This window comes from Sebastes umbrosus, chromosome 16 (assembly GCF_015220745.1).
Source record: "Sebastes umbrosus isolate fSebUmb1 chromosome 16, fSebUmb1.pri, whole genome shotgun sequence".
Taxonomy (NCBI): domain Eukaryota; kingdom Metazoa; phylum Chordata; class Actinopteri; order Perciformes; family Sebastidae; genus Sebastes; species Sebastes umbrosus.
In genome coordinates, this window is record NC_051284.1 from 29,359,083 (window position 1) to 29,374,110 (window position 15,028).

General features: G+C 38.8%; 1 protein-coding gene across 1 annotated transcript in view; it reads left to right on the forward strand.

Moving 5' to 3' along the window:
• The first annotated feature begins 2,064 nt into the window (after window positions 1–2,064).
• The window catches only part of LOC119474775 (nucleolar and coiled-body phosphoprotein 1-like), a 111,290-nt gene continuing 98,326 nt past the window's right edge, over window positions 2,065–15,028 (forward strand). The window contains exons 1-2 of the mRNA XM_037747056.1: window positions 2,065–2,119; window positions 11,785–11,868. Coding sequence (XP_037602984.1) covers window positions 2,070–2,119; window positions 11,785–11,868 — 134 coding nt within the window. The 5' untranslated portion in view covers window positions 2,065–2,069. The remainder of the gene's footprint in view (window positions 2,120–11,784; window positions 11,869–15,028) is intronic.

A 15,028-nucleotide genomic window follows, 5' to 3' on the forward strand; every position in this document is an offset into this window, starting at 1 on the left:
TCCTTTTTTATCCCAGAGCTTCATTTATCACGCTGAAAACGCTTCTGCACCCTTCGTTGGATTATTCTGTTGAGAATAAAATCAAGTGTTTATACATTTGTGGTGTCGATCGTGTCTTTTGGAAAAGTGGATTCATCCTTTAACAGAAGAACAGAATGAAGAGGAACTGCTATAAGAATATATGATTCAGGTGTAAAATTCATCAAACCGTTAGTGCTTTATCTGGAACAACAGAAAAGCTTATTGGATATAAAATACAGACATTTTATTAAAACTGCTAAAACTCCAAAAGAGATTATAAATGTAGTAGAAGTCGTTCCAGCTCTAATAAGCTTTACCTACTTGTAGGTAAAGTGTGTTTTTACTATGATCATATGAATAATAACAGAAACATAAGAGTTTCTATCACACTGTTACTAGACCACATGTCTTAAATATCTGGTAACAAAGTGATGTTAATTGTGTACTAAATGGCACATAAATGTAAATTCACTAAAACAAAACTTTTGTTTATTGTATTTAAATATAGTTTGATGCACTACATAGATTGTATTAGGACTTCAAAACTGTGTCTCTATTTTATAACTTTTTATCAATATTATTAATATTAAAACCAATTCATATTATATTTTTCTCTTTTAATTTACCTTTTTGGTAAGTATGCATATATATATTTATGTATATAAATATTTATTTATTTATCATTTATTTGTATATGTATATATATATATATATATATATATATATAAAAATATATATATATTTGTATAAATACATATATTTATTTATATAAATTTATTTATTATATATATATATATTAATTTATTTTTATTTTGTATGTATCTATTAATAATTAACCTAACCTGTATGTCTTTAGACTCTGGGGGGAGACAGAGAGCAGGTGGGGGGATGGGATCAAGCAGAAGTTTAGTTTCACTTCTGTGTTTCCTCTTCAGTCAGTGTTACGAAGTTTATTTCCCGTTATCTTAAAGGTATTGTAACTACTTTATTACTTTATTAATCTTATCTCCAGAGTCTGTGTAACATCCGTTTATTCAATTATTACATTTAATTCCGAACAACAACAAAAACAAACAGAAAACTGGTCAGAAAAGGGTTTTTATCTGTTTGTTATTAATAAGGGTGACAGTGCAGCGCTTTATGTAGGCCCAGTGTTTTAAAATAGTCTAATAAACCAGATGAACAAGTCTCATTTCTGTTGTTTGGTTTTAATTCAACACTATGATCAACATCCATTCAGCGTCGGTAATATGGAGTAGAACCTGCATCTGATTATTTTATTAGGAGTCAAATGTGACGTGTTGCTGTTTTCTTCGTCTTTATATCGGTAGTCTGAGAAACAAAGCAAACAATCAATCTACTATTTAGTCGTTTCACTGAGTGAGAAAAAGCAGAAACTCCATTTCTCCACTTTAAGACTATAAGATAATGAAAGTACTGAGAGATGAACATGTTGTCACATGCAGCAAGTTCTTCAGTTAGAGGATCTGAAACCTGCAGATATTGAAGTTGACTTGATGTAACTGTACTGTCAGATCAATGTGATTAGTCATTGATAACTTGTCTCAGTCCTAATGTATAATTACCCTTATAATAATCTAATAATAATAATAATGCATGTTAAAGTGAGGAGTGGGGTAACGGCTACTTTACAGAGTCAACTTTTACTGAACTTCTCTGATACTGATATATATATATATATATATATATATAGGTTTAAATTATCGTTTATCATTATATCTTTTTTTTACCTGCTTACATATTTGAGTTGAGGACACACCTGTGCACATGTACATACTTTTTTTTGGTTATGAGTCTTTTCCTGATAAGGTGAAACATCAGCATGCAGATGCAGCTACCAGGTGAACACTGAGTTCTAGCAACATTAGAGTTGCAACTAAGGTTCAGTTGTTTTATTTCTGTGTGGCATGACGTCATACAGAGTTTAGATTATGATGTTTGTTTAACACAATAATCATTACATCTTTTTCTTTATTCCACACTTAATGTTTATTTTCATACTGATGAAGTAAAAGAAAGATCCATCCATGGACCCAGACGCAGATGGCCCGCGTTCGGTCCAGCCTCCAGACGATCCGTGAGTCTAATCTGTTAACCTCATAAACATTCTTTCACACACTTTCTGAATATATCCTGATGAAGCTGTGAACATCATTAAAACCTTTCCAGTAGAGCTGGGCGATATGGCGTAAAAATAATATTGTGATATTACCCTAAAATGTCGTGATATATTAAGGCAATATCGCGATAAAGCTAAGCACTTCATAAATGCTCGATTTAACACTTTGATGCATACAATCACACCAATATGATGATTCTTATAGTCCCTGCAGTTTATGTCTGCATTAAAACCTTGTTGATTATATTCATTAGTGATTTCTGTTGGAACTATTTTAATCTTGCATGCAAAAAGGGGGAAATGACAAGTTAAATTTAACAAAACATTATTCAACAGTATTCACTTTAACCAAATAGTTATCTGGCAATACATGCTTTATATATTTTGATAAATACATAACACACACAAACACACACACACACTGTTTTTAATGGCGTGTAAAAAGTGTAAAGTAACTTCTTGTTATGTTTACCAGTAAGCTGTTATAACATTGCTGATAATAAAAATGATTATTTTCCCAGCAGTGTAGAAAGACTCACCAAACGCGAGGTGCAGCCTGTGGCCAAAACCTCCAGTCTGGTCCACTTATTCAGGCTGACAGCTTTGGTTCTGTTAGCTGGACGTTCAGATCGGTAGATGTGGAGAGGTGGGTCAGCTCTGTTAGCTGGACGTTCAGATCGGTAGATGTGGAGAGGTGGGTCAGCTCTGTTAGCTGGACGTTCAGATCGGTAGTTGTGGAGAGGTGGGTCAGCTCTGTTAGCTGGACGTTCAGATCGGTAGATGTGGAGAGGTGGGTCAGCTCTGTTAGCTGGACGTTCAGATCGGTAGATGTGGAGAGGTGGGTCAGCTCTGTTAGCTGGACGTTCAGATCGGTAGATGTGGAGAGGTGGGTCAGCTCTGTTAGCTGGACGTTCAGATCGGTAGATGTGGAGAGGTGGGTCAGCTCTGTTAGCTGGACGTTCAGATCGGTAGATGTGGAGAGGTGGGTCAGCTCTGTTAGCTGGACGTTCAGATCGGTAGTTGTGGAGAGGTGGGTCAGCTCTGTTAGCTGGACGTTCAGATCGGTAGTTGTGGAGAGGTGGGTCACCTCTGTTAGCTGGTTGGCCAACGTTTCTCTCACTGAAATGTAGAACTCGGGTAGAGCTTTCTCCGCAAAAAAGTTGCGACCAGGCAGTTCATATTTTGGATCAAGTGTCTTAATGAGTCTTTTCGGGCTTTTCAACTACGCTAACCGGCGTTGTGATGTAGTTGTTTACAGCGGCCGTGATTTCTTTGCATTTTACACTCTTTTGTCATCTGGGATTGCTTTGGAAAGCGAGGAAGCCAGAGTCATTTGCTTCTGGGCTGGTTCTGGTTACTTTGGTCGTGTTCTCGCTACCGTACTCGCTTTGCCGCTTCAGTTCTTCCACTTTCTCTGGGCTCCGGGCTCTATCTCTCTCCACTGCTTCCCTCCAAATACAAAAACACGCTGGCCGAATACGTCACACACTCGCCCAGGAGAGAGGTCTGGATGGAGGCGTAGTCTGTGACGTATGTGTGTCTGAGAGGGAGCCGGAGGGAGAGAAGGAAATGCCAAAGCGAGTCTCATGCCGCGGGGTGGCTTAAAAACATTACATGACAATTTGTAGTCGATGTTCGCGATATAGTCATTTCATACACCGCGTGGGACAAGCCGCGATACATCGACTATATTCGATATATCGCCCATTCCCTACCTTCCAGCATGGTTACATTCATCTTTTCTGTCGCTGACAGACACTAAAGTCAGTAAAATCATCTTCCTTTTCTTGTAGACCAGAACAGCTGTGAATGTTTGGGCCTTTACATCCTTATAATACTCATATTGTCCTAGAATGATCCCACATGACGGAGTTAAAGTGGGAAGTACTTTAAAAAGATTGTAGAAATCATTGAGTGGGAACAGAATCTACTTTTACTTAACTTCTCTGATTCCTACTTGGTAGTTTCTGTGTATTCAGCAGTGGATGTTTAATAATCTAATCTCCCACCCTGGTGGTCTTTCTCTCTTGTCAGAAACTCAATCAGTCCCACAAATAAGACAAAAAGAAACTCTCAAAGAGGGTGAAATACACCCGTAACTGTGCTGCTTAGCCAACAGCGTCTCGGTGCTCCTGTGATAATTACACATATTTAAATTAGGTAATATTCTGACATTTGGCACAAAATTGTCCCTTTTCTATTCAAATGAGTAGAACTGCCCCTCTTAGTGGATTAGTTGAATAATTAGTTGTTTTGGTCTCAGTTGACTTAGATTTCAGGGCAAAAACAGCTGTTCAAAGAAATGACTGACAGCACATAAACATACACGGTTATCTGAAGTTAGGAGCGTTTGCTGAATCTGACGTGACACACTTGTACGACGGTACAAAAAGAAGTATGAGAAAGTTAAGATAAGAATATGAAGATGTTCTTGCATGAGGCCCGTTGTTTGTTGTAGCTATTATGGGACTCAGGACTATTTATTTATAGGAAATTGTGACATTAGTACATTGTCCCTACTTGTTATTTTATCTATCTTTCTTTCTGTTATTCCATCTATCTTTATCTAGTATTTTTCAAATTAGTTTCCATAAAACTGACAAATTCACAACATACTGTATATAATCGTGATATAAAATTAGATATGGCATGATAGACATGTTTATCCATACTGCCCACCCACACTTGCAGCTTAAATCTTAATACCCACTGTATGTATTTTAAATAATGTCCTGTGTTTCTAACAGGAAAAGAGACGAGGTGATCCAGGAGACGAATGTTGGAAGTGGGACGGAAATTTTGTTGAAGCATCAGCCATCAGGGACTTCTGCTGGTCAGCCAGCAGTGGATACCGGATTGGTCCTGCAGCCACACAAGCAGCAGCTGAGACAACAGCAGCAGCTGCATGTGCATGAGCAGCTGCAGCCGTCGCAGCTGATGCAGCAGGCGCATCTGCAGCAGCAGCAGCAGCAGGAGTATCTGCAGCAGCAGGAGGCGCAGCGGCAGCAGCAGCGGCAGCAGGCACATCTGCAGCAGCAGGAGGCGCAGCAGCAGCAGGCGCAGCAGCTTCTGCAGCAGCAGCAGCAGGCGCGGAAGCTTCTGCAGCAGGCGCAGCAGCAGCAGCAGCAGCAGCAGCAGGAGTATCTGCAGCAGCAGGAGGCGCAGCGGCAGCAGCAGCAGCAGCAGGCACATCTGCAGCAGCAGGAGGCGCAGCAGCAGCAGGCGCGGCAGCAGCAGCAGCAGCAGGAGGCGCAGCAGCAGCAGGCGCAGCAGCTTCTGCAGCAGCAGCAGGCGCAGCAGCAGCAGCAGGATGATCCCTCTCAATCATAATTTATGTACCACTAAAAGTGTGTTGTCTGTTTCTGCAGAGACCCTGCAGCCTTCTGCCCGTATTTCCTCTATCCTTCTTATTTTGCTTTACTCTGGACGCTTTCCCTTATGAAAAAGTACTATACTTCAAGTTTATTTCATGATGTATACTTTCTGTAGTAAGTATACTAATATCAATGTAGTATACTTGTAAGTTTACTAATTCAATACTTATTGGGACTAAATTGGCTTTTTAGTTATAAAAGGATACTTTAAGTGTAAGAACAGTCAGCTTTGAGTACACAACTAGTTTACATCTAAGTTGTATTTTGTACTGCAACTATACTCTGAACTATACTACAAGTGAATAGGTATACTGTTAGTTTAATAGTTATATACTTACAAGCCAAGTATACCTTTCTGTATGAGGCAAGACTACTTAATTATACTTTTCTTATCTCAATCAAAAGATTAAGTATAAGTATAAGCCAAGTATACTTAGACTTTACTGTATACTTGTCTGTATAAGCCAAGTATACTTAAGTATATCTCTGATAAGTACATCAAAAATAAACTGAAAGTATACTCTCTTATTTTAAGTTTAAAATAAGTATACTAATAGCACACTTGAGTAAACTTCTATTGGTAAGGGTCTGGTCGTCTGGCCCCACATGGGGGTGCAACCTCCAGCCAATAACGGCGTGCAGGGTGTGCAGCCCGTTCAGGTGGTCAAATACCACCGCTTCGTCACATCCCTCGGCTTCTGATACCAAGACACAAGCATTAGGCTACACATCAATGGGCACAAGTCCACCTTTAGATGCTTTGTGTCCGTATTTGACGGATGAGAACGGGGCCAACGAATGTTGCATCTTATACCTTTAAGAAAAGTTCTCTTTAAACAAAGCAAATCCATTTAATCAACAATTATTTCTATTGTTATGCTGAGTTTGTTTGAACCTGCTGTGGTTCCTGCTTTGAGCTTGTTGACCTTTGAGCTTGTTGGCCTTTTACCTTTTTGTGTCATTGATACCCAATGAAAACAACATTATTATAACATTTATACGCTGCTCACCTAATAATTAAAATGTCGTTTGGTACGAGGCTGTTTTCAGAACAGAGGGAGGAAGGTTGCGTGTTGTTGCTCTGGATGTCGTCTCTAGACTCTCAGCACAGAGAGGACGGAGCAGACTGAGGGGTTCTTCTGATGAAGTCATTTTAAAATTAAACAACTGTTACACCGTGTCCTAACTGGAGACGACGTGAGCGTCAGCGACAAAATCATCTTGAATACATTGATTTCTATAAATAGCAGATAGATCCTATCCTGTCATGAATATATATTTTCATACTGTTGGATCATCTGTGAAGACTTTAAGTCTTTTTTTGTATTATTATTATTCTGTTGAGAATAAAATCAAGTTTTCATGCATTTGTGGAGTCGATTGTGTGTTTTTGAAAAGAGGATTCATCCATTAACAGATAAACAGAAGGGAAACATCGTCTGGTATAAAATTCTATGATTCAGAAGCTGCAGCTTCCTGAGAAACTTGATTTGACTAACTCACACTGCTGAAGCCTCATATTAACTTCAATAAAGCTTTGCATTTTGTTTAATTTGAAGTTTAAAGTAGCATAAAATGGAAAAAATAAAGCACAAGTACTTCAACATTTATTTTATAACTACTTTACTTTAAAATATTTCATTTATAAATATTTTATTTATAAATATTTGTATTTTTTTTTATATAACAGGGAAACACCAAGAAGGAATTTCATACCAAAAACACCATAACTTTGGAAGATACCAATTTCATTTGACTAACTTACACTGCTAAAGCCTCATATTAAAGGGACTATTTGTAACTTTCAGAAATGGTTCTTAACAGCGACACCTGTGGCCGTGAAATCAACGAAAGTTAGCGTCGGGCTTGTGCTCGCTCTAAATACACATATCGCTCAACACAGTGAGGCGACACACGTCAGCTAAAACCACAATATCACTCTATATTTCAGCTGCTTGGCAGTAATGTTAGCTGACCAGACAAAGGTCTCTCCATGAATCAATGCTGATACTGTGTTTGCTTCTCCTGCCTCAGCGCAGGCTGAGGCAGTGGGACTCCGCAGCGAGAAACTCGTCTCCCTCCGCCCGCAGCCGGAGAGAGCAGGGAGACACCGGCACGCGGTCGGTAACGAGACGATAACGTTTCTCTCTGCGGAGCCCCGTCACTTCACAAGACACGGGAAACCTCTGTTGGTCTGGAGGAGCTGCAGCATTTATTTCTGCACAAACGTCCACTGTTCATTCACTAGATATTCTCAGAGCTAAACTAACTCTTCTGCAGTGTGGAGTGAGCGCGCGTTCACGTCTAGAGGTGAAGCGAGACAGCGAGGACGCGCACTGTCTGAGTGAAGGCAAGCAGGCAGAGGAGCGGGGACGCCGGCCACATGCGAGCGCGCATGTGTCCCGACCCGGTACATTTATACGCTTAAAAAGTGACAAACAGTCCCTTCAACTTCAAATAAACCTTTGATTTCTTTTTCTTTGAAGTTTAAAGTAGCATAAAATGGAAAAGGTAAAGTACAAAATGTATTTTTTAACTACTTTGCTTTATAAACATTTATTTATTTTATTTATTTTATTTATTCCCCACATCCATTAAACTTAACTGTCCATTTAAAAGCAGGGACATAAGAAGTGCCATTCCATAAATAGGGGTTTCTATTACCGGTGTTAACTCTTTATATGTCAACATATTTGCTAATTTTATATTTTCATAACACCCAACTTAACACTTAAAACCTATTTTTACCTCACATTTCTAAAAACGGACCCCCTTTTATTATTTTTATGTAGATTAAACAACATCTTGCCACCTTGCCACCCCTCCGGTCCGAGTTGGTCTCGTCCGTGTGTCCAGCATCAAACGCACATGTTGGGTGTGTTGTGTTGAGGATTGCAGCGATATTACAGCATTTAGTGAACCTCTGCGCTGTTACGTTGCTGTCTGCTCTCTAATGATCACCGTTACAATGCGTTAAGTGTTACAGGCATTGAGAAACACTGAAAACAATCAGCTTTATAGTAGGAAACACTTGTTGTGAGGAGGTTGACACGCGTCCCAGCGTGTCTGCAGACGGTTCCTGTTCACCTGTGAAGGTATGTACACCGACACTCTCATGATGTGTTTAAAGACCTGAGAGGCTGCTCGTTCATTCCATCATTCCATCATGTTCATGTGAGTTAAAGTGTGAACTGAAGTGGGTTTATCTGGCTAACAGAGGGTCTGGGTATGATCAGATAATCCATAATTAATTTGTAATTCAAAAACGAACATTAATTATGGATTATCTGATAATACCCAGACCCTCCTTTTATTTGGTTTTTGCATTTTTCTCAGGTTATTAGCTTTTAAAAAGTACCCTTGAAAAATAAAGAGTTAAAGAAGAACATGTCTGATCTTCTGACATCTGATCTAATCAGCTTGAACACATCTTGGAAATAATCAAGAGTCTTAAAATCAGTTTTCTGCAACATTTCAGAATTTTAAGCGCCTATTTGGCGACCACATCCCTCAGGGGTCAAATCAAGTCCCCAAGAAGAGCGCCGGTCGCCGATCCCAACTTTCGTAGTGTCCAAACGGCGGTACTGCAACTTCTGTGTGTTCGTCACGTGACACCATTGGGCCCAAAAAGACTTTTCCCATTGACTTACATTGTAACTCAGCGGATACATTTTTTTGAGGTGAATCAAATTCCCAGTACGAACACTTGAATAGCCCTTATTTAAAAAAATAAGTTTTTAAAGTTGTAAAATGCACTAACAGCTGAATCCAGAGTTATTTCCTTTCCTCTGTTCATGTGAATGAAACCCAGACCGTGACATTGGGACCCCGTGACCAAGTCATGTGACCGAGCAGACGCTACTGCGCATGTCCCAGTTGCCCAAGATCCGCGAAGATCCGGGTACGTTTCCAGACGGAAGTCGAGCCATTTAGCGCCACTGAGCAACTCTCATAGGAATGACCGGGGCCCCGCCTCCGACGCTGGATCCAGTTCTTTTAATACATCCATGGGCCAAATTGGCAGCCCCGATATCTATATCTACATCTGTGCCAAATTTGTAGCTTTTATCGCAAAATACACATTTGTTACGAATATTTCAGTTTAGCTGCCCCACTATAAATCACCTGCACTTTAAAGCCCGCCCTGATTACACTCCTCTTTTATCCCAGCGCTTCATTTATTACGCTGAAAACGCTTCTGCACCCTTCGTTGGATTATTCTGTTGAGAATAAAATCAGAAGAGACTGAATTGAATGGTAATTTATTACAAAGTGCACATTTATGAATAGTAACAGTCTTTGGTAATTGAGACCCAATGTGACATAGTAAAGGTGAAGTGATGCCGTAGTTGGATTAGGATTATTCCCCCCGGGTCTAGACACTGGTGATGGTGGTAGTGAAGATTGATGCAGATCTGATGAATGAAGTGGAGCAGGATTACTCTGATGGGATGAATCTGGAGGTGATGGGGTGGTGGAGGGTCGCATCAGTTTGTGCTGATACTGACACTGAAAACAGCATAGAGGAGAACAGTTTTAAACTTTTGACAGCAACGATGTGATTGGTTTAGGGAGATATGGCAAGATCTGATTGGTCTCTGAAAAGAGAGACGCCCATAATCAGCTGACAGTAATAGCCCATGAGAGAGAGACCCAGAATGAATGAGCATGAATGAGATTGCACCTCTAGTCTTCCTGACTGAATTTACACATAAGCTTCATTAAAATCAAGTGTTTATACATTTGTGGTGTCGATCGTGTCTTTTGTAAAAGTGGATTCATCCTTTAACAGATAAAACAAAGTATTTATCAACCATTTAACAAAGTATTATAATACATAGCATCCAAATAATGTTTATAGATGGTTTACAAAGCAGTTATTTACCATTAACAAAGTGTCACAAATATCTATCTATATAATGTTTATAGATGTTTTACAAACAGTTTCTTAAAGGTTTAAAAAATCAATTCATAATCATTAATAAATACTTATAATAGAGTATATAAAATGTTATGTGTGAAACGATAAAGTGTTATACACGCACACACACACACTCACACTCACACACACACACACACACACACACACACACACACACAACAGTATGGCATTACTGATAATTAGTAAAAATTATTAATTATAATTTCGTTGTTTGTTGACAGTAAAATAACTAAATAACAGCCAATTAATATTATATTTTTCTCTTTTAATTTACCTTTTTGGTAAGTATGCATATATGTATATATTTATTTTTATAAATATATATTTATTTATATAAATATATTTATTTATTATTTATTTATATATATATATATATATATATAAATTTATATATATATATATATTTACATTTACAAATATATGTATAAATACAGGCATGTCTTTAGACTCTGGGGGGAGTCAGAGAGCAGTTTGGGGGGGATATGGATGAAGCAGAAGTTTAGTTTCACTTTTGTGTTTTCTCTTCAGTCAGTAGCTTTGTGACGCAGTTTTTTCCCACCATCTAAAAGGTATTGTAACTACTTTATTACTTTATTAATCTTATCTCCAGAGTCTGTGTAACAATCCGTTTATTCAATTATTACATTTAATTCTGAACAACAACAAAAATAAACAGAAAACTGGTCAGAAAAGCGTTTTTATTTTGTTGTTTTTAATAAGGGTAACAGTGCAGCGCTTTATGTAGGCCCACTGTTTTCTCCTTCTTAAAATAGTCTAATAAACCAGATGAACAAGTCTCATTTATGTTATTTTGTTTTAATTCAACACTATGATCAACATCCATTTCTTCAGGTCATTTATTTTGTTGTTTAACTGAGCAAAAAGAGTGGACAAAAGCTAAAACTCAACCTGCATTTATCTTTCTCTATTTGAAACAATCGAATTGGAACAATCGATGACGAACACACAAACAACAGCAGCTAATTCTTCCATTAGAGGATTTGAAACCTGCAGATGTTGAAGTTTACTTGATAAAACCACAATGTCAGATCAATGTGCTGCTCAGCTTGTTTTAACTCGTCTCATGGACTTTACACCCTGATCATATTTATATTGTCCTAGAATGATCCCACATGATGGAGTTAAAGTGGAAAGTACTTTAAAAAGATTGTAGAAATCATTGAGTGGGAACAGAATCTACTTTTACTGAAATTTTCTGATGCCTACTTGGTAGTTTCTGTGTTTCCAGCAGTGGATGTTTAATAATCTAATTTCTAATCTAATGATCTTTCTCTCTTGTCTACTAGACGGAGAACAGAAAGCTTCGTGAGGAGGCCCCGCAGAAAGTCAAAAAGTCCTCCTCCTGATTTCAAAGAAGGATCCTCTGTCATGTAAGTTTTTATTAACATTAAAATGTAACTGCATTCATGAACATTTTGCACACACACCGTTGGGTTAGGTAAATAATAATAGGTTAGGTACATAAGGTTATTATATATTATAACTATTTATTAACTGATTAAATACTTGAGTTGAGGACACACCTGTTCTGAGTCTTATCTGGGTTGTGAAAGGTGAAATATCAGTGTTCAGATGCAGCCACCAGGTTTGTTACTAAAACACTGAGGGGTGAATTCACAAAAGGATTGTGTGGCTTTTGTAGCCGCTAAACCTGCACAAATAAGACAAAAAGAAACTCTCAAAGAGGGTGAAATACACCCGTAACTGTGCTGCTTAGCCAACAGCGTCTCGGTGCTCCTGTGATAATTACACATATTTAAATTAGGTAATATTCTGACATCTGACACAAAATTGTCCCTTTTCTATTCAAATGAGTAGAACTGCCCCTCTTAGTGGATTAGTTGAATAATTAGTTGTTTTGGTCTCAGTCGACTTAGATTTCTTTAGTTGATTAGTTGTTTTTTATGCTCTTTTCATGCTGAATGACGTATTTCCAGTAAACTTCTGAGCACATCTCTGGTAAACAGCAGATTTAAAGTGGTGCTTTAGTGTGATTCTTTGTGGAGAAACTCAGTTTTTCAGATCTGTCCATTAAATCAACTAATCGATTAGTCGATGAAATTGTACGAGTGTTAGTCTTTGGTCGAGGACAGCCCTACAAATGAGCTTCATTGCAAAAACCGTCCAATTCTTGCAGCGCTAATAGCCACCTCTAAACTCTGATGGTCTCCTCCTGAAATATACAGATATTTATTAAAATACCAAACTCCAAAAGAGACCATTCCAGCTCTTTGCTCCAGTGTGTCCCTTTGACAGATCCATGTAAGTGTCTTGTAGGTAAAGTGTGTTTTTCTGATGATCACATGAATAACAGAGAGTTTATTATCAGAAGGACACTGTTACTCTACCAGATATCTTAAATATCTGTTAACAAAGTGATTGTTGGAGCCATAATGTAGTTTGTTTTATTTGATCCTTCCTTCAACACAAGGTGACATGCAGTTCTGACATTGACCACAGGGTGGAGCATTAATGTAGGAAGTGTATATAGGTAAACTCCTCAGGTGATGACAGTCAGGTATGTGAGACGGGACTGTTCACAGAAAGTAGCATCATTAGGGCCCGAGCACGAAAGTGCCAGGACCCCAACGGTGTCCTGGCACGAAAGTGCAAGGAAACCTATTGTTTTTCTAAGGATTATTATTTTTCCGCGCGGAGATTGCCTTTTTGGGACCTTAGCCATCCCCAAAAACTCACCAAAAGTGGAATATGCGTCAGAACTGGTGGGAAATTCAATGTTCTGGAGTGATTGGGCTCGGGTGTCACCAGGGGGCGAGATAGCGCCCCCTAATGTAGGCAGTTTTTCAGAGAAAGTTTCTTCGATCTTCACGAAATTCATGTATGTCATAACTCACGCCCTCATACCTGGATTAAATATTTTTGAGATTTTTTCGGCCAACAGGAAGTCAGCCATGTTGGACTTCCTGCGTTTTTTTTAAATTTACGAACACATGTTTGAGGACTTTAGGATGCACAAAAAATTATGAAACTTTACACACACATCCAAACTAGTATTTACTTTATTTTAGTAGTGAAATTTTGCTTGGGCGTGGCATGTTGGCTCTCTAGCGCCCCCTTATGTCTTTTATCCTTTGAACATGCCTTTGGATACTTTGGGATACTCGAAAACTCATGAAAGTTGTCAAAAAGATGAACACCTGTGAACTTTACGTGAACGTACAGTTTTTGGGTTCAGCGTGTTTAGTGGGCTCTATAGCGCCCCCTAATGCGTGGAAGGCCGTAGTTTGGTCAAAGTTTATCCTATATTCATAAAATTTGGTAGGTACATCCTGCTCATTATTGCTAACATATTCGTCATCGGGTTTCATTAGCTCCGCCCACCCGGAAGTCGGCCATATTGGAATATGTGCGTTTTTCATGTATTTTATGCATACTTTTACGAACTCCTCCTAGAGAGTTTATCAGATCTGCGTCAAATTTGAGTGGTATAACCCTCCCACTACTGTGATGCTAAATTGCGAAGGAATTTTTGATCACTCGAACTGTGATATCATACGTGATGTGCAAAGACGCCATTTTGTCACTTTTTAGGTATGGAACTTTGCGATACTCCTCCTAGAGGATACAAGCGATCCATCTCAAAGTTGGGTAGCAGAATCTCAACACCTTCATAATACTAAATTGCGAAGCTTTTGTGTTTTCGTGAAACGACGTTCTTGTGGCGGCGCGGCGAATTTTGATGTTTCGCCATGACACAGGATGCTGTTGTAACTTGACTTTACATAGTCCGATCTGCCCCAAATTTCACAAGCTGGATAAGAGTCCCGGCCTGAAGACATATATATGCCATTATGTGTGAAAGTCATAGCGCCACCTACTGACAACAGGAAATGGTTGTATACTGCCAGCCACCCTCAAGCTTTTGTGTTTTCGTGAAACGGCGTTCTTGTGGCGGCGCGTTGAATTTTGATGTTTCGCCAAGACACAGGAGGCTGTTGTAACTTGACTTTAGGCCGTAGTTTGGTCAAAGTTGTTCCTATATTCATGAAATTTGGTATGCATATCCCACTCATTATTTCAAACATATTCCTCAATGGGTTTCATTAGCTCCGCCCACCCGGAAGTCGGCCGTATTGAATTTTGTGTTTTTCATGTAATTTATGTATTTTATGCATACTTTTACGAACTCCTCCTAGAGACTTAACCCGATCAACTTCAAATTTGGTCAGTAGTATCTTAAGACCTTTGTGATGAAAAGTTATCCAAAGATTAAAAAGTTATCGAACTATGTTGCCGTGGCGTGGCGGCGAATAACCGCCTTTCGCCAAAAAACAGGAAGTTGTTGTAAATTGACTATACATAGTCCAATCTGCTCCAAACTTCACAAGTTGGATAATAGTCCAGGCCTGAAGACATATATGTGGTATTATGAGTGAACGTCATAGTGCCCCCTACAGGAAACAGGAAGTTGTTGTAAATTGACTATACATAGTCCAATCTGCTCCAAACTTCACAAGCTAGATAATAGTCCAGGCCTGAAGACATATATGTGGTATTATGAGTGAACGT